The sequence below is a fragment of the Dryobates pubescens genome, chromosome 8 (genome assembly GCF_014839835.1).
Source record: "Dryobates pubescens isolate bDryPub1 chromosome 8, bDryPub1.pri, whole genome shotgun sequence".
NCBI lineage: Eukaryota > Metazoa > Chordata > Aves > Piciformes > Picidae > Dryobates > Dryobates pubescens.
In genome coordinates, this window is record NC_071619.1 from 35,217,862 (window position 1) to 35,240,383 (window position 22,522).

Genomic DNA, 22,522 nt, shown 5'->3' on the forward strand with positions numbered 1-22,522 from the left:
ACAGGAGCAAAGACCAGTGGCAAAAGGCAGGGAGTGAGGAGGAGGAGAAGGAACAACAGCTGCAGGTTGTTCAATCTACTTAATTAAAATTTAGCAGCAAACCCCAAGCTTTCCTCAGCAGCTTTGCACCGGAAGAACAGTGCCACACAACCCTTCTGCTTAGGGGGTTGAAGGAAGTTCTCACAGTAAGACAGGGTAAGTGCACGCTACGAATGATGACACCAACCTCATACCAAATGTCAGAGGCAAAAAGTAAAACCTAAAAGCAGACAGAGCTCAGTGCATTCTCACTATGGACAAGTGCAAGCCAGTGGAATTAAAGGATGACTCTCTGTTTGCTACAGAGTCATAGGATTGTTTGGATTGGAAAAGACCTCTAAGATCATCAAGTCCAATCATTAAACCATGTCCCGAAGTGCCATCTGCTATACTCAACCTCCTGCCAGGTAGTTACCACACCCTGCACTGCAGTGTTCCACTGCTGCAGAGCAGAGGCAAGTGGGAAAGTCTTCCAAGTGGCTTCACACTCACCTGATCACTGTAGGGCATGAGGAGACAGGTCCCTTTGCTTTCTCCAAATAGCACTTCTCTTTAACTATCTCAGTTAGCAGAGAAGGGCCATTGCTGCTGGGATGATCAGCAAACACCACCACACACTTAAGGCAGACCTCTTACCACATTTGAGAACACTGGTATCATAGAATCAATAAGGTTGGAAAAGACTGCGGAGATCATCAAGTCCACCCTCTCACCCACCACCTCCTGACAGCTAAACCATGGCTTCAAGTGTCACATCCAATCCCTTTTTGAACACCTCCAGGGATGGTGACTCCACCACCTCCCTGGGCAACACATTCCAAGGGCCAATTACTCTTTCTGTGAAGAACTTTCTCCTTACCTCTGTGAAGAACTTTCTCCTTACCTTGAGCCTAAACTTCCCCTGGCACAGCTTGAGACTGTGTCCTCTTGTTCTGGTACCCCAACAGTGGACTGGTAACAGCATTTGGACTTTTTAATTCTGTATCTGTCACTACAGCCACGTTTTGATGACAGAGAAAACAAATGCAACCCTTTACAACTAACCCCCTGCACAGCCAGAGCAATTTGTGGCACGCTTCCCGGTATGACTGCTGCCACAGCTAACCACATCCATTTTAAGGGAAACTCAGACTGTTAGTTACCATTTCTGGTGTAAGAGCAAGGAATGATTCAGGTGCTGTCTTTCAGTCCTGTGGTGGTGAAGGTTGTAGAAAGAGGCATCCGTCCTTTCTCTGTAGAAAATGGATTTCCTCTCGGAGGAGAGCTGTGTCACAAGTCAAGCGCTTGAGCCGCGACTTCAGCTTGGCTTTCTCTTTGACATCAGTAGTTCTGGTGAGCTGAAATTCTATCCCCTGTATGAAGAGGGAGAAGAAGAATAGCTCCAGTAAAATATGGGAGAAGGAAGTGTATGTGGAAGGCAATAGCTCTTGTAAAATACAGGAGAATGAACAATGGAAATTTATTTCAAGCAGGAAAATGAAGCTTTCCGAGAGGCAGGACAGCTTCATGACTTCACTCCTCATGAAGAACTACACTGAAGTCAGAATGAGGGACCACTAAGTTAGACTGTCACAGGTGGCTGCCTTACTTCCTAATCAGAGAATAGAATAGACTAGACTAGAATAAACCAGGTTGGAAAAGGCCTCAGAGATCATCAAGTCCAACCTATCATCCAACACCATCTCATCAACTAAACCATAGCACCAAGCACCCCATCCAGTCTCTTCCTAAACACCTCCAGTGATGGTGACTCCACCACCTCCCTGGGCAGCACATTCAATAGCCAATCTCTCTTTCTGGGAAGAACTTCTTCCTAACATCCAGCCTAAACCTCCCCTGGTGCAGCTTGAGACTGTGTCCTCTTGTTCTGGTGCTGGTTGCCTGGGAGAAGGCAACCCCCCCAGACCAACCCCCACCTGGCTACAACCTCCCTTCAGGTAGTTGTCGATAGTAAAAACATTTTTCATCCATTTGGCTGTTTTCTTGTAACAGAGGAATCGTTTTGACTTGCTGCAAGATGTTTTGAATTAGAAATAAAATGAGCTTGTTTTAATAGCAGAAGGCAGCCAAGTAAGAAATTGCAGAGAAGCCAAGGTGTGGCCTGCTTTCAGAATCAGCTCATTCATCTCCCTTCCTAGAAGACCTGGGGCAGCCGTTCAGCCTGTGCCACGAGGCAATGTTAGCCCAAACTGCTGCCTGCAGAGCAGGGGATGAGAGTAGAGAGCTGGTGAGGGGCAGAGATCCCTTACCCATTTTGAACAGTCCCAACCCCAGTGAGTGCAGCAGCTAAAAGGCTCACCAGGTCATTTTTCAGTGAAGCCATCTTTGTTTCAAGTTGCTGCTTTTCAAGGCAAAACTGGTTCAGCTGCTGTAGCTTGGTGGTGTTCTCCTTTGTCAGCTTCATCAGCTGCTGACGCAGGGCTAAGATCCTTTCCTAGAAAGACATAAAAGGTTGAGCTGGGGTGAGAGAAGTCAAAAATAGTGTGGCCAGCAGGAGCAGGGAAGTCATTCTGCCCCTGGGCTCAGCACTGGTTAGGCCACACCTTGAGTCCTGTGTCCAGTTCTGGGCCCCTGAATTTAAGAAGGATATTAAGACACTTGAACGTGCCCAGAAGGGCAACGAGGCTGGGGAGAGGCCTTGAGCACAAGCTCTATGAGGAGAGGCTGAGGGAGCTGGGGTTGCTTAGCCTGGAGAAGAGGAGGCTCAGGGGAGGCCTTCTTGCTCTCTACAACTACCTGAAAGGAGGTTGTAGACAGGTGGGGGTTGGTCTCCCAGGCAACCAGCACCAGAACAAGGGGACACAGTCTCAAGCTGTGCCAGGGGAAGTTTAGGCTCGAGGTGAGGAGAAAGTTCTTCAAAGAGTCGTTAACCATTGGAATGTGCTGCCCAGGGAGGTGGTGGAGTCACCATCCCTGGAGGTGTTCAAAAAGGGACTGGACATGGCACTTGAAGCCATGGTTTAGTTAGTGATGAGGTGTTGGGTGATAGGTTGGACTTGATGATCTCTGAGGTCTTTTCCAACCTTACTGATTCTATAATTCTATGAAAAAGCTTGAAGTGGGGAAGAAGTGCTAGGCACAGTGTGTCACAGAATAGACTTTTCCTGCATGCTACCTGATCCCACTGAACCCTTACTGCAATCTAGTGGCAGCATACCCTTTTCCCCCCCTTTTCTTTCTTTTTAGTATTACAAATATCATAGAATAGCTTGAGTTGGAAGAAACCATAATGATCATCTAGTTCCAAGCCCCCTGGGCAGGGACAGCTTCCACTGGAGCAGGCATGCCTAAGGAGGTACAGCAGTTAGGCAGAGGTGTGGGAAAGAGCCATGAGTGGGACAGCACTTCCCTATGTGTCTTTCTGCAAGGGCAATGTTAAGTGTTGCCTGCTTGCACCACAGTAGCTGAACCTCAGCCCCTCCTCAACACCCTGAGACACACATGAACATCTCAGACTGGCACCCCAGGCATGAGCAGAGCTGCCCTGTGCTCAAATAGTTTGTCACCAAAGGCGGTGGGAGAAAGCAGTAAGTGCAGTAACTTCACATAAAAAAGGAAGCAGAAGGTTGCATTTTGAGGAAAGTAAAACAAAAAGATCATCAACTACCTCCATGAGAAAATAGGATGAGTGTCAGCAGCTGGAGCAGAAGTAGGAATGATGATGGGAGATCAGAGTTGGACATTATGCTCTGTTAATGACAACTGAAAAAACCCAAACAAACACAGAACAGAATTGGTTTGTTTCTAAAAGACCTCAGAGACCATCAAGTCCAATCATCAACCTAACTCCACCATGGCCATGAAACCATGTGCTGAAGTGCCATGCCCACACGTTTCTTGAACACCTCCAGGGACAGTGACTCCACCACCGCCCTGGACACGAACATGCATAAAAGATTTTAGTGCAAGCATTTAGCCCCAGGGAAATGAAACCTTACAAACCATCACAACATATCCCTCTTCCTCCTTTTCCTGCTCCTTACCTCCCACTTCCTGAGCTCCTGGGAGTGCATATATTCTTTCTCCATTATTTGAAGTTGCAGCTCCTCCATGCGTATGCTGCCAGAGTGTGTTTGAACTGCTTCAAAATCAACCAGCTGGCCAAACTTCTTCACCATCAGATCATTGCACTTCATTTCCAGTTCTAACAGAAGGGACATGGCACAAACAGCAGCACTGTCTTCAACTGGTTAATAAGGATTTCTGCCTTACCCCAGCAGCCCATCTGAGCTATTTGGTATTTGCTGATTTGGTAATTCACACACAACCACACAGAGCTCACAACAGAATATTGCTGTTTGTCCTTGCCCATAACCATGGCTGTGAGGTCACCAAGCCACATGCTAAGCCAGCCCTAGTAAGCTGCTCCCACCCCAAAGGCTATATGGGGCCGCCTCAGGTTTTGTGGTGCTAGACCCATCTTTGGGTTGGTCCTTGGGAAAGTAAGTGTTTTGAATAGGTTTTGTTTCACTCTTCTTGTGTTACACAGAGAAGGAATCTGCCAAAAAGAAGCTTATGCAGCTTTGGGGAAAATACTTCTTTCCTAACAGTTCTGGTCTACAGCCAGAAATAGCAACTGTGTCCTGACTCAGTGTCTCATCTCAGTCAACTCTCCTTATATGAAGTTCCCAAAATATTTCACTCAGTGTAATGACTCTGCAGTGCTGGAAAATTACCAGTACTGTATCAAAACAGTCCACTTGGTCTGCAGTAACCAGTTGTGACATCTGTGTGAGCACAGAGGCAGACATCTGGTGATAAAGCACAGCCAGCGTGGGGGCGCGGAACGCGCGTTCACGTACTGTGCTGTCCGGAGGCTCCGTTACTCACGTTGAATCTTTATCTCCATCTCCTTTTTGTCTTGGACGAGCTGCTTATAGTGTTTCTGGGCCTTCTTGTAGATCTCTCTTTGCATTCTCTTTTCATCACGTAGCTCTGAAATTCTCTTCTGCAGATACTCCAAGGTCTGGTTGCTAAACACCAAAGCCTGGGAGAGGTCACTGGGCATCTCCCCATCAACCAAGTACTCCACCTGGGAAAAACAGCCACAAGCAAAGTTTGACTTTACTTATTAAGGGTGCTGGTCATCTCTGGGTAACAATGAGTGACTAACTACCACTCAGCACAGCTTAAAGACTCCTTAATGCTGTGATGACTGCCTATGTATAAAGCTGTCAACACTTCCACTGCACCTGGAACAAAGAAGGGAGTTTTGAATGATCTGGGAGCTGCAGAAATGCAGGCTCAGGCCTTAGACTCTTCTGTCTTTACTACCAACCTCTTAATGAAGGGAGATAGAAGAAATGGAGAGAGCTGAGCTTGCCTCAGTGGTACATAAACCAGAAAGGCAGAGGTTTATCTTCTCTCATTGAGAAGACTCAGGCCAGGGGAAATAACAGCACTGTCTTGAGTTTTCATTTTCTACTTCCTATCCATGTGCTAACAGCTGTGTAGATGAATGCATTGCATCCCATCCAGCGTGCTTGAACTGAGCAAAACTCCCATTAGTTTCAGTGTTCTGGTTTGGTTTGGGGTTTTTTTGGTTGGTTTGGTTTGTTGCTTTTTTTTGGGGGGGTGGTTTGGTGGTTTTGTTTTTTTCCCCAGAAAACTATCAGTAGGTACAGACCTGAAGGAAAAGCCAATGCAAAACCTATGGAGCTCTTGAAGACTATGCACATTTCAGCAATGAGACAACCTGCCTGTTCTTAGCTCTTTTCTGTTTGTACAGGAGAAGGGTGAAAAACAAGCCTAGAATGAAGTTCAGTTAGTGGCACTCCCAGGACACTGGTGCATCAGGGACTAATGGTCCCAAAGAACAGGAGCAGCACGGTAGTTTAGATGTGCACAGGCCATTCTGCACCTGCAGATTCACATCATCTTGAATTACCTGATGGAGTTTCAAAGGCACAGCTACATAGAGCTCGTTCATTCTCTGCTGCTTTTCCCACAGAAAGGTCTCCAGTTCCTTCTCTGCAGTTTCCAGATTGGTTTCCACTACTTTTGCCTGCAAAGGACAAATTGTGAACTAACACAGATCCTGTCATACTCAAGTGTGTGAGGCAGCGAAGTTTTACATTAGAGATTCCTGATGCAAAGGGAAAGAAGTATATTCTTTAAATGCTCTTTTTTTTTAAACACACTATGATAGTTTTACAGGCAAGCACAAGGCTCCTCTACATATTCAAGCAAGGTTCTAACCCTGATTACCTCCCATACACATACACCCTCATCAATGTCTCCTTAGCAGAGAAGCCCTGTATGTGTCAAGAGGCAGCTGCTTTGTTTAGTGTTTAAAACACTTCTGGATCTACAGAGCCTGCAAGATATTTTTTTATTGTGTTATGCCTGCAAATGCTTATTGATTCTGCATGAGAAAGAAACAATTCAGACTCAAATGTCAGACCCCAGGGTGAGTATGTGGCAGCTGGCACTTAGGAAAGCCTTTAAAAACTAAACAAAAAATGTTGTAAGTTAAACATATTTGAGGGAACATTTCTGAGAGACAATAAAAAGCAAGGCTTGCATAATGTTCTTTTGGCAGAACTCTCTCACTATCCTGGATAACCCTGCAGATGAAGATATTTTTGAATTCAGATAAATCAAATATCCTGATGAATGCAAAGAGCTCCAAGAAGCTGAAAGGAAAACTTGCACCAAGGGAGTTTATTCAGTGATTACTATGACAAAAAGTAAAAGAAAAATAACTAAAAGAAATCGGTTGAAGGGCAGCATTTTACTGCCTTTATTTCAACCTGCATTTGTGTGCGGAGAAGTCTTCTTTAGCCTCTCCATCCCAGAGGACAGGCCAAAGCTACACCATGTGTCTCATACGAACAAGAGAATCGAGTCTCTGTTGCTGCATAGAACCACAGAATGGAAGGGGTTGGAAGGGACCTCTAGACAACATCTAGGAGAAGGCCCCTGCCAAAGCAGGATCACCTAGGGAAGGCTACACAGGAATACATCCATGCAGGTTTTGAAAGCCTCCAGAGGAGATTCCATTACCTCTCTGGGTAGCCTGTTCCAGAGCTCCAGCACCCTCACAGGAAAGAAGTTTCTCCTCATGTTGAGATGGAACTTCTGTGTTCCAGCTTGCACCTGTTACTCCACTATTCCAGGTATGGTCTTACCAGGGCAGAGAAGAGGGAGAGGAGAACCTCCCTAGACCTGCTGGACGTTCAGATAGCTCCCTAGATCTGCATGATGGTTCGAAAGCTGTAGTGAACTGGATCTAAACTCTGGATCCAGCCTCATAGCAGCTAAGGTCAGACCACCTTGATTTACCCTTTTCAGGTGGACAGATGACCCACACTGAGCTGCCTTCTGCCTCTCTGTTACCACAGATTTTTCTACCCAAACTGAGGCCTCTCACAGGGTTAGGAGTTTGTCTTTAAATCTCAGCCAAAATCACTAGCACAACATTTTTACTGTAATGGAGCCAGCTGATGCTTGCTGAGAAGAAAACACTACAGTACCTTTTCAGCCAAGGCATTATATTTCTTTCTTAGGTTAGCGGCAACTTTCTTCTCCTCTGCTAAAGCCTCCTTAATATCCAGCAGCTTCTGCCGGAGCTGGATGGTGTTTCGGAAGAGTGCCTCGTCGCAGTCTGAGGAAAGAGAGTCAAAGAATAGCTTTGTTTTGTGATGAAACTGACTAGTAACTGTACTATAGTTATGGGCTTCAGCTTGTAGCTTCTCCTACTGCACACACTGCCCACTGCTCCTCATAATAAGACCATGCTCTTGGTTCCCTGGAGCTTCCTCAAACATAAGCCACATAGGCCATGTCCCTGCATGAGGAGATGAATGTGCTGGATGGGTCTTTTCTTCTTTACATTCACTCTGCTTCCAGAAGACTAAATGCATCAATGCCAGTATTAAAGCCAAGTGCTCCGAAATAAGCTTTTGTAAGTAATTCAGTCCCAGTAATTAATCCATGTTACAGTACAATCCTCAATTACATGAACATAGAATCATTACAGTCAGAAAAGACCTTTAAGATCATGGAGTCCAACCTAACTCCACCAAGTCTGGTGCTAAACCACAGAATCAATAAGGTTGGAAAAGACCTCAGAGATCAGCAAGTCCAACCTGTTACCCAACACCTCATCACTAACTGAACCATGGCACCAAGTGCCACATCCAATCCCCTCTTGAACACCTCCAGGGATGGTGACTCCACCACCTCCCTGGGCAGCACATTCCAACAGCCAATTACTCTTTCTGTGAAAGACTTTCTCCTCCAGCCTAAACTTGCCCTGGTGCAGCTTGAGACTGTGTCCTCTTGTTCTGGTGTTGGTTGCCTGGGAGAAGAGACCAACCCCCACCTGGCTACAACCTCCCTTCAGGTAGTTGCAGACAGCCATGAGGTCTCCCCTGAGCCTCCTCTTCTCCAGGCTACAACCCCAGCTCCCTCAGCCTCTCCTCATAGGGCTTCTGCTCAAGGCCTCTCCCCAGCCTTGTTGCCCTTCTCTGGACACGTTCAAGTGTCTCAGTTGGCACTACCTCTCTTCATCTTTTAAACACCCCCAGGGATGGGGATTCAACCACCTCCATGGGGATCCTATTTCAGTGTTTGAGAACCCTTTCAGGGAAGAATTTTCTTCTAATAGCCAATCTAAACATGTACTTGTTTATCCATTCCACCCTTCACTACAAATCTTGTAGTGATCATAGAATCATTTAGATTGGAAAAGACCTTTAAGATAAAGTCCAACTATAAATCATCCATAGCTCTATTTGTAATCAAAGCTGTGCTTCACAGGATTTGTTTCTTTTGTTTCATGGTAAGGAAGATCTGTGAATGGAGAGGCTGAGGGAGCTGGGGTTGCTTAGCCTGGATAGGAGGAGGCTCAGAGGAGACCTTATTGCTCTCTACAACTACCTGAAGGGAGGTTGTAGCCAGGTGGGGGTTGGTCTCTTCTCCCAGGCAACCAGCACCAGAACAAGAGGACACAGTCTCAAGCTGCACCAGGGGAGGTTCAGGCTGGAGGTGAGGAGAAAGTTCTTCCCAGAAAGAGTAATTGGCCATTGGAATGGGCTGCCCAGGGAGGTGGTGGAGTCACATTCACTGGAGGTGTTTAGGAAGAGACTGGATGGGGTGCTTGGTGCCATGGTTTAGTTGATTAGATGGTGTTGGGTGATAGGTTGGACTCGATGATCTCAAAGGTCTTTTCCAACCTGGTTAATTCTATTCTATTCTATTCTATTCTATTCTATTCGATTCGATTCGATTCAATTCTATTCTATTCTATTCTATTCTATTCTATTCTATTCTATTCTATTCTATTCTACTCTACTCTACTCTACTCTACTCTACTCTACTCTATTATATTCTAATTCATTGATTTCATTTACACTAATCAAGTGCATAATTATGCCCAAATTGGTGGGCATTAAAAAAACCCCAAATAGATTAAAAAATAAGAGTCCAACCAGGGGAAAGTAAATGGCTCATGGACAAATATGAGGGAGGAGGCTAACACCACATGTAACCTCCCTATTAAATGAGTAAAACCCCTCATTTCTTTCCAACATGTCATTGAAAATGTAGATGAATGGGGAGTTAATCAAAAACTCAATTTGTGGAAAAGAAGCTAAAATCCAAGTGGAAAAATAAAATAAATTATATGGTAATGAGTTTAGTAAGTTCTGACTGCAAACAAAGCAGTGCTGTTACATGGTCATTAACAAACCACTCGCAGATGCTTTTTAGAACAACACCCTAACCTAGTTAAGCGGGTACAAAAGAAGAGGGGAGGGGGGGAAGCAGCTTGCCTTTGCTGAATGGAGGACGGAAGGAAGGGGATTTTGTAAAGCTCAGCTCCTTTCAGACACCCTTAAAGAGAGCAGCCTAGCAACAGGCAATTGCTGCATAAATCCACGAGGTGGTAACAAAGAGCTTGATTCAACAGCATGGTGGGGCCCCGCTGAACTTCCCCGACAGGGATCCAGCAAGACCAGGCAGCAGGCTTCCTGAGAGCAGCTAAAGCCTCGCCCCAGTCCCACTCCTGAGCAGGGCCTTTTCTCGCCAGAAAACAGCTGTGAAACGGTGAATAGTTCTTTACATAAACCACACCTTGAGTCCTGTGTCCAGTTCTGGGCCCCTCAGTTTAAGAAGGACTTTGAGACACTTGAATGTGTCCAGAGAAGGGCAGCGAGGCTGGGGAGAGGCACTGAGCACAAGCCCTATGAGGAGAGGCTGAGGGAGCTGCGGTTGCTTAGCCTGGCGAAGAGGAGGCTCAGGGGAAACCTTATTGCTGTCCACAACTACCTGAAGGGAGGTTGTAGCCAGGAGAGAGTTGGTCTCTTCTCTCAAGCAACCAGCATCAGAACAAGAGGACACAGTCTCAAGCTGCGCCAGGGGAAGTTTAGGCTGAAGGTGAGGAGAAAGTTCTTCACTGAGAGAGTTGTTAACCATTGGAATGTGCTGCCCAGGGAGGTGGTGGAGTCACCAGCCCTGGAGGTGTTCAAGAGGGGACTGCATGTGGCACTTGGTGCCATGGTTTAGTCATGAGGTCTGTGGTGACAGGTTGGGCTTGATGATCTTTGAGGTCTCTTCTAACCTTAGTGATTCTGTGATTTAGTGGAAAGCAATTCATTCTTGGTGCTTAGCTAAATTATGTTTCCCACAAATTTTAACTTAGAATACCCCATGCACAGTTTCATTAGCTTCCCTGACATTTCCTGGGAGGAAATGCTGCCCTCAGGAGAGGTACACACATGCTGGCCCTTAATGGCATTACTCTGCAGTGAATAATGAAATATTCTGAGTTTTCTTTTTAAACACACAGCATTGCCCCTAAAGCTAAAGAAATTGTCAACCCAAGAAAATGATGGCTTAAGTACTCTTTGGGCACACTGAGTCATCAAAGACTTCATCTTCAGATCCAGATTTTTCCTCATCAGTCCCCAAGGTGGACTCTTCATCCTTCTCTTCATTCTCATCTTCTTCACCTGCAAGAAAAGGAGAGTACTGCTGGCTTGCAAAACATCTTCAGACCCAGTAGCTGTGCATTATACCAATATGCTGATGAACACAACCCAAATAGCCCATGAAAGATCATGTTGGCAATACATGAATCCCAGCACCTTGTGCCTTTAAGATCATTGAGTCCAACCTAACTCCACCAAGTCTGGTGCTAAACCACAGAATCACAGAATCAATAAGGTTGGAAAAGACCTCAGAGATCAGCAAGTCCAACCTGTCACCCAACACCTCATGACTAATTAAACCATAGCCTGAAGTGCCATGTCCAATGGCTTCAGTTGGAATGGACCTTAAAGATCATCTAGTTCCAACCCCCCCTTGAAATCAAAAGTCAAGTCAGTAAGAGAGCATCAGTACTTTAGCTCAACAAGACTGCCTAGCTGCACCAGTTTAAACCTGAGGCACTAAGATAAATTAAGTTCTCATCACATGTTTAGTCCTAAGAGACAATTGCAGATGAGGTCTATGTGCTCTCATTAATCAATGGACAAATTAAAGGAGAATGTCATGAATGTGGCAAACTAATCACTCTCCCATAGCTCCCATTGTTAGGAAGTATCTATTTAAAGCTTTGCCTCTTCTTCATACCAATTATCAGTCCTCAATACTGAGTTACAGGAAGTAAATTGCAGGAGCTGTCACCAGACCAAATGCAGCCATGTTAGAGACTGAATCAGGGCATTGCCATCATTCTAGATGGCTGCCACAGAGCATGGGACACCACATAACAAGTCTGGGTAAGTTTTATCTAAGGGCTTTTTGAACTGAGCTCAGTGTTGCATGCACCCATGGGTGCAGCTAGATTGAGAGACATTTCACAGAATCATAGAATGCCAGGTTGGAAGGGGCCTCAAGATCATCTGCTCCAACCTTTCTAGGGAATAGTATAGTTTAATTGAGATGGCCCAGCACTTTGTCAAGCTGAGTGGATCTAGGGGGCATAGGAATGGGGCTGGGGCCACAGGGAATGGATTTAGGGGGGTGTGGGGGCACAGGAAGTGGATCTGTAGGGGTCTGGGGGTACAGGATTAGGGAATGGGCGTGTCGGGGGGGGACAAGGAGTGGATATAGGGGGACACAGGAGTGGGACTGGGGCCACAGGGAATGGATTTAGGGTGTTCTGGGGGCACAAGTTTAGGGTCTGGGGGTCCTGGAGGACACAAGGAATGAGTCTGGAGGTGTCTGGGCTACTGTTTAATGTAGGGGAATCCATTGTTTCTCGTGGGAGATGATTCCAATGTCTAACTGTTCTCATGGTGAAAAACTTTCTTCTGGAATCCAATGGGAATCTCCCCAGGAGGAGATTGTACCCATGACCCCTTGACCACATGGAAACATGTGTAACAAATCTACAAAACAAAAAAAGGAGAGCATCTCTAACCTGCTTCTCTTCCTGCTTCTTTTTTTCCCATGCACTTGGTTTTCTTCTCCAGAACCTCAGTCAGAAAAGAGGCAAACTCATTGTTTTCTCCAAGGGACATTTGGAAGTTAGCATAAAGAGACCGTTCACATGCCTGAAGCTTTGCAATCTCACACTTTCTGTCCTCCATCTGTGCAAGGTAGTTGTTCAGTTCTGACTAAACAAACAAAAAACCTACTTCAGTTATAAGCTAAAGCCCACTTGTGTGGGTACAGGATGGCTCTGTGAAGATCTGGAAATGCTAAACTCGCCTTTCTCTCTTTAAACCCTTGCTTCAACCAAGGAAAACCTAGAAGTATGTTATTATTCCACAAAACAAAGTACCTATTAAAATACAACTGTTAAAGCTATGAAAAGATTAACTATTGGAAGTTAAAAGTGACCATCCTAGGCTGATCAACCAGAGTTTCTTGGTTTTCAGAATAGAATAGAATTGAATTGAATTGAATTGAATTGAATTAACCAGGTTGGAAAAAACCTCAGAGATCATCAAGTCCAACCTATCACCCAACACCATCTAATCAACTAAACCATGGCACCTCATCCAGTCTCTTCTTAAACACTTCCAGTGATGGTGACTCCACCACCTCCCTGGGCAGCACATTCCAATGGCCAATTACTCTTTCTGTGAAGAACTTCTTCCTAACATCCAGCCTAAACCTCCCCTGGCACAGCTTGAGACTGTGTCCTCTTGTTCTGGTGCTGGTTGCCTGGGAGAAGAGACCAACCCCCCACCTGGCTACAACCTCCCTTCAGGTAGGTGTAGAGAGCAATAAGGTCTCCTCTGAGCCTCCTCTTCTCCAGGCTAAGCAATCCCAGCTCCCTCAGCCTCTCCTCACAGGGCTGTGCTCCAAACCCCTCCCCAGCTTTGTTGCCCTTCTCTGGACACGTTCCAGCAACTCAACATCTTTCCTAAACTGAGGGGCCCAGAACTGGACACAGTACTCAAGGTGCTGAGTACAGGGGGAGACACTGGATCAGTGCTAAAATGAAGCAAAAAGATGCCACCATTTACTGTATGGCTTGCTTTTTTCCAAGCCATGCATTAGCAGTACCATTAAACCCAGAGACAAATGGCCTACTGACCTGTGTGGCCCCCTGCTCAGTGGTGAGGGTGTGGACACGGCCCTGGAGAAAGTTCTCCTGTTTCTCAAGGTGCTTCAGGATAAGCAGCTCTTCATACCATGTGATGTAGCGCAGGTCAGCACTTTTCATCTGCACATCCAGCTTCAGCTTCTTATGCCGCAGAATGCAAAGTTCAGCATCAAAACTGATCACCAGGGCCTGGATCTGGAGCACACAAGAGAGCCAAATAGAACAGAATAGAATTAACCAGGTTGGAAAAGACCTTTGAGATCATCAACTCCAACCTGTCACCCAGCACCTCATGACTACTAGACCATGACCATCGAGTCCAACCTATCACCCAACACCATCTAATCAACTAAACCATGGCACCAAGCTCCCCATCCAGTCTCTTTCTAAACACCTCCTGGGATGGTGACTCCACCACCTCCCTGGGCAGCCCATTCCAATGGCCAATCCCTCTTTCTATCAAGAACTTCTTCCTAACATCCAGCCTAAACCTCCCCTGGTGCAGCTTGAGGCCTTTACTTCTTGTCCTATCATTAGTGACATGGGAGAAGACACCAACACCCACCTTACAACAACCTCCCTTCAGGTAGTTGTAGAGAGCAATGTGATCTCCCCTCAGCTTTATTCTCCAGACTGAACAGCCCCAGCTCCTTCACTTGCTCTTCATAAGACTTGTTCTCTAGACCCTTCCTCAGCTTTGCTGCTCTTCTCTGGACCCACTCCAGCACCTTGATGTCTTTCTGGTATTGAAGTGCCCAAAACTAGACACGATACCTGAGGTGTGGCATCACCAATGTAGAGAATGTTTTACAGTAGCCTGAAGTAGTTCATAATCCCAGCTGCAACTACAAATACATCTTCTGCCTTGCCAGACTTCTCTCAGAATACCTGCCAGTTCTTCCCTTAGACATTTAGTCAAACCAGTACTAGCAGCTGCCAATATAAATGAGGTCTGTGTGACAGTCACACCAGCATTTAGATAGTCCCTCAAAACCTTCATGCACAAGCATAAGGGTGTCTGTGTTGGAGAGACCAAAGAGGCAATGGCCAACAGCAGATGTTAGAGAAAAGATAAGAACCAGAGCAAACAAGCCAACAGTTGTACACATCTGACACTTCTCTCTGTACTCCCCTAACCTCTGACTTAGGGACATCCTAAGCTTGAAGCAGCATATTTGTCTTCAAGAGCTTTGAATGGATTTTTTTATCCCCAGAATTCATCAAATTGTAGTTTTTCCCACATCCTAAAGCTGAGTTCCAAAGCTTAGTTATTGTTGCATAGGAAAACTGTTTCCACTTGCATGTTTCAAGCTTTCTACACAACCATAAGAGGACACAGTCTCAAGCTGTGCCAGGGGAAGTTTAGGTTTGAGGCGAGGTTTTCCAACCTTATTGATTCTATGATTCTATGATTTCATCTGTCATCTCACCTTCTTTTAAGAGATAATTCTTACTCTCCTTTCATATTGTATTCATAGTTTTATCACCTCTGTGGCAACCCTTTCAGTTGCCCCTTTTCAGGCCAAAGGTGCTTTATCTATTTAGGGGTGCCTTTAAAAGAAGCTTTCCCAGGACTAAGCATTTTGGATAGTCTCTTTTGTCACAGTTAGGAATTTATACCAATTTACACTGTCAGATAGCATTTTCCTGGACTTCAGAAAGGCAGGAGTAGCTCCAGTCCTGAGATGGAAGGGTTTGGGGCTTTATTTCTGATGCAGTTGGGTTGTTCAGTCAGAAAAAATACCTTTTTTGATCCTACCTTTTTAATCAGGATCTCCTGCAAATACAGGTTTTTAATCTTCTCTCTCTTCAAAATTTCCAGTTCCATTTCTGTTGGCTCTGACTTCTCAATCTCAAAAACCTTTTGCTGCCCTGTGACCTGAGATGATGCTGTTTTCAGTGGGTATGCACCCACAGCCTCCTCTCTGGAAGGAGCTTGAAGAAAGTCATACCCAAATGCATGAGATGAAGACCCTTCTTCCAGGTGTTCCTGGAGCTTTGCCTTGGCCTCCTGCTCCTCTTTGAACTTCAGGAGGATGTCACTGTCACACTCAAATCTTTTTTCAGGAAACTCATCTGGATGTAATTGAGGGATTGGGGGAAGAGGGAGATGCTCTGACAAATCCAAGGCTGCCTGTATGGATTCCAATTCTCGCACCAAACACTTGATTTCTTCAATAGTAGAAACCTTGAGATCCCTCAAAGACATGATCTCTTTGTTCATATCTGCTTTCTTTTCATGGATCTGCAAAGGAAAAATAACTTTAGTACAGTTCCCAAGGAACACTTACAGTGTTCAGTCTTTCCCACACAAGTAATTGTTAAGGGGCTTGTCACACTGGCTTTCCTTCTTTTCACACTAGCTTTCCTTCTGTACCATCTGCACACATCAGCACTTTTACACTGCTGTCTTTCAGTCTGTGGTTTCAAAATCTCTGGACCCACCTCTCCTCCTGTCCTTCACAGAAAATAGCAAAGGTGTAAGAAGGGAGATAAAGTTTTCTCATTCTCTCAGCTCCTGACTGAATTAAGAGTTTCTTGATACGAGATGGTGAAGCAGAGCAGAAAGCAGACGGAGGCTGTGAGAATAAGCTGGTGGGGTGTAGAGGATTAGTGATCTGGGCTGGCTCTCATTAAATAGAGAGCATCTCAGCTTTGATATATGGCCCTCTTTTCAGACATACAGTACAAACAATACACTTTACTCTGAGGGTAAATTCCAATTAGCTGGGGGGGGATTGTAAATTCAACTCTCCATACTGCCCTTCCCCCAAAAGGGACAAATAAACACATTAATGAATTGGTTTACATACCAACGCTTCCAGGGATGCAAGCTGCATCGTCTTCTTCTCAACGTTCATACGCTTGTGTTCAGGGACTCTGTAGTTAGTGGCAGTCTTCAGCTCATAAACCCCCATATTTTCCCGTGCTGCTTTGATTTCCTCAGCATCTTTGGGATCCTCATAGTCATCAGAAGGTTTGCTCTTGTATCTGGTAGGTACAAATCAAAGCTGAACTTTAGGAGAAAAAGAGCACAGAACCAACGGAGTCATTGCATATCATCTGCTCTGTGCAGCAGGGCCTGGGAGGTGAACCAGGGATCAAGAACCACACACCTCTTCCAGAAAGAATGCATACTTTTGGAGGAATATCCTTGCACATTTGAATGAAAACATCAGATTAATACCACCCCCACCCCACCAGTCTTATAACAATTCCATGAGGCAGATTAAATTTTCACACACAGGCTGAGTCCTGGGTTTAGGGAGTACTTGTTGTTTGCCATCTCAGGGAGCTGTCTCAACACTCCAGCAGCCTCTGCTGCAGAATACCTGATCCTACTCTAAACTGCTAAACACTCACTAGCCTTAAAAGCCTCGTGTTGGAATAGGCTGCTCAGAGAGGCAGTGGAATCCCCATCCCTGGAAGCATTCAAAACACTGCAGCACATGGTTTAGTGGCCACTGTAGTGTTACATCAACAGCTGGACTTGATGATCTTGGAAGTCTTTTCCAACCAAAATGATTCTATGATTCTATAACATATTCTCCCCCAGTTCTTTCTTTTCAATATATTCCTTCCTTAGGAATGTGCTAAGTATGTGCTAATTCACTTGAACTTAAGGAGAAACTTTTTTCACTTTGAGTGTGACAGGGCACAGGAACAGACTGCTCAGAGGGGTTGTGAAGTCTCCTTCTCTGGAGACTTTCAAAGCCTGCCTGGACATGTTTCTGTGCAACCTGATCTAGGTGTACCCGTGTTAGCAGGGGGGTTGGACTAGATAATCACCAGAGGCCCCTTCCAATCTCTACCATTCTGTGATTCTATGATGCTGTGAACTAAGAGTTGACTGTAACGGTCCAGGCATCTCAGTCATTTAGACACTTCTTACCTGAAAATGCAGCCACCTAGCTGCATTCAAGTTAATATTTTAGAAGCACCACAAAAAGAATTTAATGCTCTCTTGAGACTGAGAGAAACATGAAAACTCCTCTATTTTACTTACAACCATTAGGAATATAAAAGGCTAGCCAAGGAGAATATAGTGCCATATGACAGCTAAACAGCATTACCTGACCTCAAACAGGAAGCAGAACTAAAAGGGCACAGAGCCCAGTTCAAAACTCACAGTTCATCCCACTCTGCCTTCCTCTTCATGATCTTAGCTTTCACCTTGTTGGATCTTTCAATGCTTCTTTTGATTTGCTCATATTTGCTTTCTATGTAACTCGTGGTTGGCTTTCGGACCTCTAATGTCTCCGGTTTTTCAGCTGCCTCCTCAACAATCCTAGGATCTGGACCAAAAAATCATCATGTGAAGATGTAAATAGCATGCAACACAGTGCAGTCCCTACCACTGGAACTCCCCCAGGATGGCCCCTGTAGAGCTGGGGTCAGTCAGTTTAGTTTCAGTGTAGTGGATGTTCTGAACATACTTGGGTTCTTTGACTTGACTCTTAGTCACATCATACCCATGGGGTTCACAGACAATTGCTGATATTGACCTAAATATGGAAGAACTATGTCTCTGTCTTACCATTGATGCAGGTACTGAAAAAATATACCATGGTTATATTTCTTTACCTGTAGCTAAGGAAATTATATTTTATGTTGTGGGTTTGTGAATGTCTTAACCCTGGAGTTGAAAGTCCTCCAAGTACCAGAGAGGTGCAGGGAAGTGGACACCAGAAAGTGGAATCTTTTGTTATTTCATCCCATCATGCCTGCATCTCCCCTTTATAAATGGACAGCACAGGCTGTTCTCCCCTTTTCCCTCTCTCCTGCTCCCAGTGCAGACTGCTATCTCTTGTTTGGTATTTCAGGAGAGGCTTCTGGCCTTGAGTAGCCTGGATAATTTTTACTGCATCATTCAGGCCTAGGTAGGGAGGTATGGGGCGGCAGGGTGGGTGAGTGGGGCAGGGGGATGGTGCATTGTGGCCTAGTGAGAAGGTTTTCAGAAGGTTCTAGTCCAGTGAGGTTTTGGTAAGCCCTGGTTGGAGAGAACTAGGCCAAGGCTAAACATGGATTTGTGTATCCTGTATGTTTTGGTATAGTTGTATATAGTTGTGAGCCTGTGGAACGTTTTTTTCACTCCTTTGGGGAGGGGTAAAAGAGCTTCTGTCTGCTCAAAATACAGACACCTTAGCATGGACTCAGGAGAACAAATTGGGATGAAAGACAGAAACCATATCACCAGTAAACTGCAAATGGTCATCACTAGCCCACTGCATACGTGTTGTCTCTGTGGCACTCTCCCCTTCTGCTTTTTCCCCCGTCTGTTTATCTTGGTAGCATTTCTCAGGCAGTGCCAGAAGTCTGTAGGTGGAAATCTCATGCTTGCTTTGAATAGCGTGAACAACAACAGTGTCAAATTCCAGTGAGTCCCGAAACCTAGAAAGACAAGTTAGACAAAACTGTCTGATGTCAGGAGGCAGAACCTACCACTTTCTTTGACCAAAAGGACACGAATATGGTGGTTTACTTATTGCACATACAACCATAGCATGCAAATTCACAGAACAGTAGGAGGCTGTGGATGCCCTCTCCCTGGAAGTATTCAAAGCCAGGATGGACAGGGCCTTGAGCAACTTGGTGCAGGGGAAGGTGTTCCTGCCCATGGCAGGAGGATTTGAACTAGATGATGAGGCCCAGGGCTGCTCGGTGACCTTCCCCTTGCCCTCAGCATGGCTCAGACATGATGTGACACCTGGCAGGACAGGGCTGAGTGGCTGTTCAGGCTGGGCTCATTCCTCTGCCAGGGAGCTTTGAGCTGTGGGTGCCTAGCAGGGAATGGTGCCCCCATGTCCTGCCAGGGCACAGAGCACCTGGGGCTGATTTCTCATGTGGGGAATCTTTGTGCTCACTTCAGGAGTGGTTTGTGGTGTGGAAAAGAGGAAGAAAGTTCTTCACAGAGAGAGCTGTCGGCCATTGGAATGTGCTGCCCAGGGAGGTGGTGGAGTCACCGTCCCTGGAGGTGTTCAAGAGGGGATTAGACGTGGCACTTGGTGCCATGGTTTAGTCATGAGGTCTGTGGTGACAGGTTGGACTTGATGATCTTTGAGGTCTTTTCCAACCTTATTGATTCTACGATGTTTAAGGTCCCTTAAACCCCAAACCATTCTATATTTCTATGATTCTATGACATATGACACTACCTGTTGACTTTTATTCAATCTACTAATGGAGGTGCTTTAGAATAAGTATAGTAAGACCTCTCCCAATATCAAAATTTAAATCAGGCTCTTCATGAAAATACTGTTTTCTCTTAAGGGCTGATTAAAAATATGTTCATTCAAGTCCTTTTTATCCAGTGACACATTCTGCATGCTTGAGGTGTTCTTGCTATTGTGGATTATTTTAATTGTGCATTTCTTTTCAGGAATTCATCTTTGGCTAGACACTTAGATTTAAGAAAACCAATACAAAATGCATCCCATGTTTAAACTTGTGTTCTTGGGGAAGTTAATTTCATAACTTTAAATTGTGTAGGGAACATTGTGTTAGCAATGACACTAAAATATCTGGCAGATACTCAACATGTCTGGAAAAAAAAAAAAAAAGAAGTTCATTTCACAAGTTGTTCTTCAGAGTTTTAATAAGAGTTCTTGCTTATTACTGGCAAAAATCCAGGCAAACTTAATCTCAAAATAAAACCCCCCAAAACTAACAACCCAAACAAGTTTTATTAATATAGATGTGAATCAGAATGAAACTTCTTGAGTATCTGAATTTGTACCAAAGTCTCAGAAGAAGTAAGCACACCCACGTACCAATGTATCTCTTAGATATGTTCCAAGTAAATAAGAACAGAATCACACCAGAACAGATTAAATGTTAATTATATGAGTGGGAAAAAAAATTAAAAGCCAAATCACATTCTATTTTCTTGTGTCAGGTACACCTTCATAAATGATTACCTCCACACAAGGTCAGAGGGAGAAGTAGAAGGAAAGTGGTACTTACTGATTTTGTAGTTTCTGCAGTCCGATCAAATTTTTCTCATGCTCCCAAGCCAGCTCTTTTTGCACCAGCTGGATTCTCTGTGCTGTCTGTCTAGTCAGCTCCTCAAAGATCCTAGGGTCCAACTCATACTCCTGCAGAAAGTCAGAAACCCCAGCATCACATTATCTTGGCTACTAGGTTTTGGTAATAAATATTTTTGCCCAGGTGCCATAGTTCCATACACATCCCACAATCCTTTATTGCAGGAGCTATTCAGATCTCCAGAGAGAACCACATTTTTGCCCACATGCTTCTTAAATGGCACAGATCATCAGCTGTGATTCGGAAGTCCCAGCAAATTATGTATTCCTAGAACTACCTTAATCCAAAGAGTTCAACTTCTTTGGCCCTGACACATTGGCTACCAGCACTTTAGAAGAAGGTACCTCTGAAGGTAAATGAAAAACACATGTACCTCTCTCTGTAGCTGCATGTGCTTGGGCAGTTCTTGATTCCTTTGAAGAAGAAAAAGAAACTCCTTCCTCAGTGCAAGTAACTCCTGCCTTTTCTTGTCTTTTTTCTCTTCAGCTTCCTTCATTATCCGTTCATACTCCTCTTTCTGCTTGACTTGCTCAATGCTGACAACGCATGGAAAAGGGAACGGTGTTATCTCAATGAAAAAGTGGAAAGATTATATTTTATGTAACCTTCACTACCTTCTATAACCTTCACCACCTTAAACTCCCAGTGAACTCAATGGCTCTTAAAGTAACTTAGGAAGGAATCATCTTCCTGTTTATTTGTACAGTCCTAACATCACAAAGCTTTGGCCTTGCCTTCGTGATGTCTCTGTAGTCTGAAGTTAAGTCTCCAAGTACCGTATTTGAATTCTTACCACAGAAAAGTCAGTGAAATGGAGGAAAAGACTGAAAAAACTTTGTGTATAACAATGAAACAACCCAAACTCAGGGTGATCAAATTCTCCCTCCTCTTAAAAGGGAAAAAAACCAACCCAACCCATGGGCTGAAGGAAGAGCTATCAGCACTTGAAATCTCTTTTATCATTATCCAAGCATCTCTTACTTGTAGGCATCGGGATTATTAATGTCTTCAGTAGGCTTCTCATTCTCAAGACCACTCTGGAATAAAAATGTTATGTTGCCTTTAAACAAGCAATAGTTTCAACAGACAATAAAGCAATAGTTTCAACAGACAATAAAGTTTTTTGCAAAGACAGGGCTCCCACTGCCTATCACCAACCCAAAACAAGCCTTCATGATCAATATTGCTATAGGGGTCTTAAGGCTTTAATGTTTCAAGAATTAAAAACAATTAAGTTGGTTTACATATAAAAGAACTAATGAAGCATAATTCTTAGGAACAGAGAACAGAAATCCTATATCATCCCCATCAACATTAACCATTCCACCAGTGCTTGTTCCAACATCACTTTGTCCCATAAAACCTCTGATTCTCTAGTCCCCAAACCCAATTCCCTGGTCTCTCCTCACGGCCACGTTGACAAGAGACAACACATCCTGGAATAACTCCAAGTTACATGTGCAATTAATCTGGTTTGCTTTCTGCTGACTGCATAATGGGTTCACAATTATTAGCTGTGAAGAAATGACAGATGGATGGACACTGTAGTTGCATGAGTCTCATTTCCCCAGGCAATCATGCTCTAAAATAAGGGCGGGGGGGACGACTATCACCCTACAGTGAATGCAGTCATACTAAATTGATCTGTAATTTAACTCAATTAGTTCCAGAGGATTTGTATTTGATTCTCTAAGAATCCCATTAAGTTTAATAAAGATGGAATTTTAAAAATCTTCTACATGACTTAAATGTAGACTAGATACCTAATTAAGATATACTTCCATAAAGGAAAAGTTCTATTAGGATGGTCATTAAGCTGTGTTGCTACTCTGAACAATAGAGATTGACCATAAAGATCTTTATCTACAGCCACTTACATCCTCACAATGATAAAACCTTATCTATGCTTTATAAATGCAAATTAATCACTACTTG

The 22,522-nt window shown here is 44.5% G+C and overlaps 1 protein-coding gene across 1 annotated transcript in view; it reads right to left on the reverse strand.

Moving 5' to 3' along the window:
• Positions 1-1,223: 1,223 nt before the first annotated feature.
• The window catches only part of CFAP44 (cilia and flagella associated protein 44), a 55,077-nt gene continuing 33,778 nt past the window's right edge, over positions 1,224-22,522 (reverse strand). The window contains exons 19-34 of the mRNA XM_054163902.1: positions 21,569-21,624; positions 20,961-21,123; positions 20,507-20,637; positions 18,777-18,934; positions 17,673-17,838; positions 16,357-16,534; positions 15,303-15,788; positions 13,535-13,738; positions 12,410-12,605; positions 10,887-10,994; positions 7,515-7,645; positions 5,927-6,043; positions 4,870-5,071; positions 4,023-4,183; positions 2,339-2,473; positions 1,224-1,391 (exon numbers count right to left, since the gene is read on the reverse strand). Coding sequence (XP_054019877.1) covers positions 1,224-1,391; positions 2,339-2,473; positions 4,023-4,183; positions 4,870-5,071; positions 5,927-6,043; positions 7,515-7,645; positions 10,887-10,994; positions 12,410-12,605; positions 13,535-13,738; positions 15,303-15,788; positions 16,357-16,534; positions 17,673-17,838; positions 18,777-18,934; positions 20,507-20,637; positions 20,961-21,123; positions 21,569-21,624 — 2,760 coding nt within the window. The remainder of the gene's footprint in view (positions 1,392-2,338; positions 2,474-4,022; positions 4,184-4,869; positions 5,072-5,926; positions 6,044-7,514; positions 7,646-10,886; positions 10,995-12,409; positions 12,606-13,534; positions 13,739-15,302; positions 15,789-16,356; positions 16,535-17,672; positions 17,839-18,776; positions 18,935-20,506; positions 20,638-20,960; positions 21,124-21,568; positions 21,625-22,522) is intronic.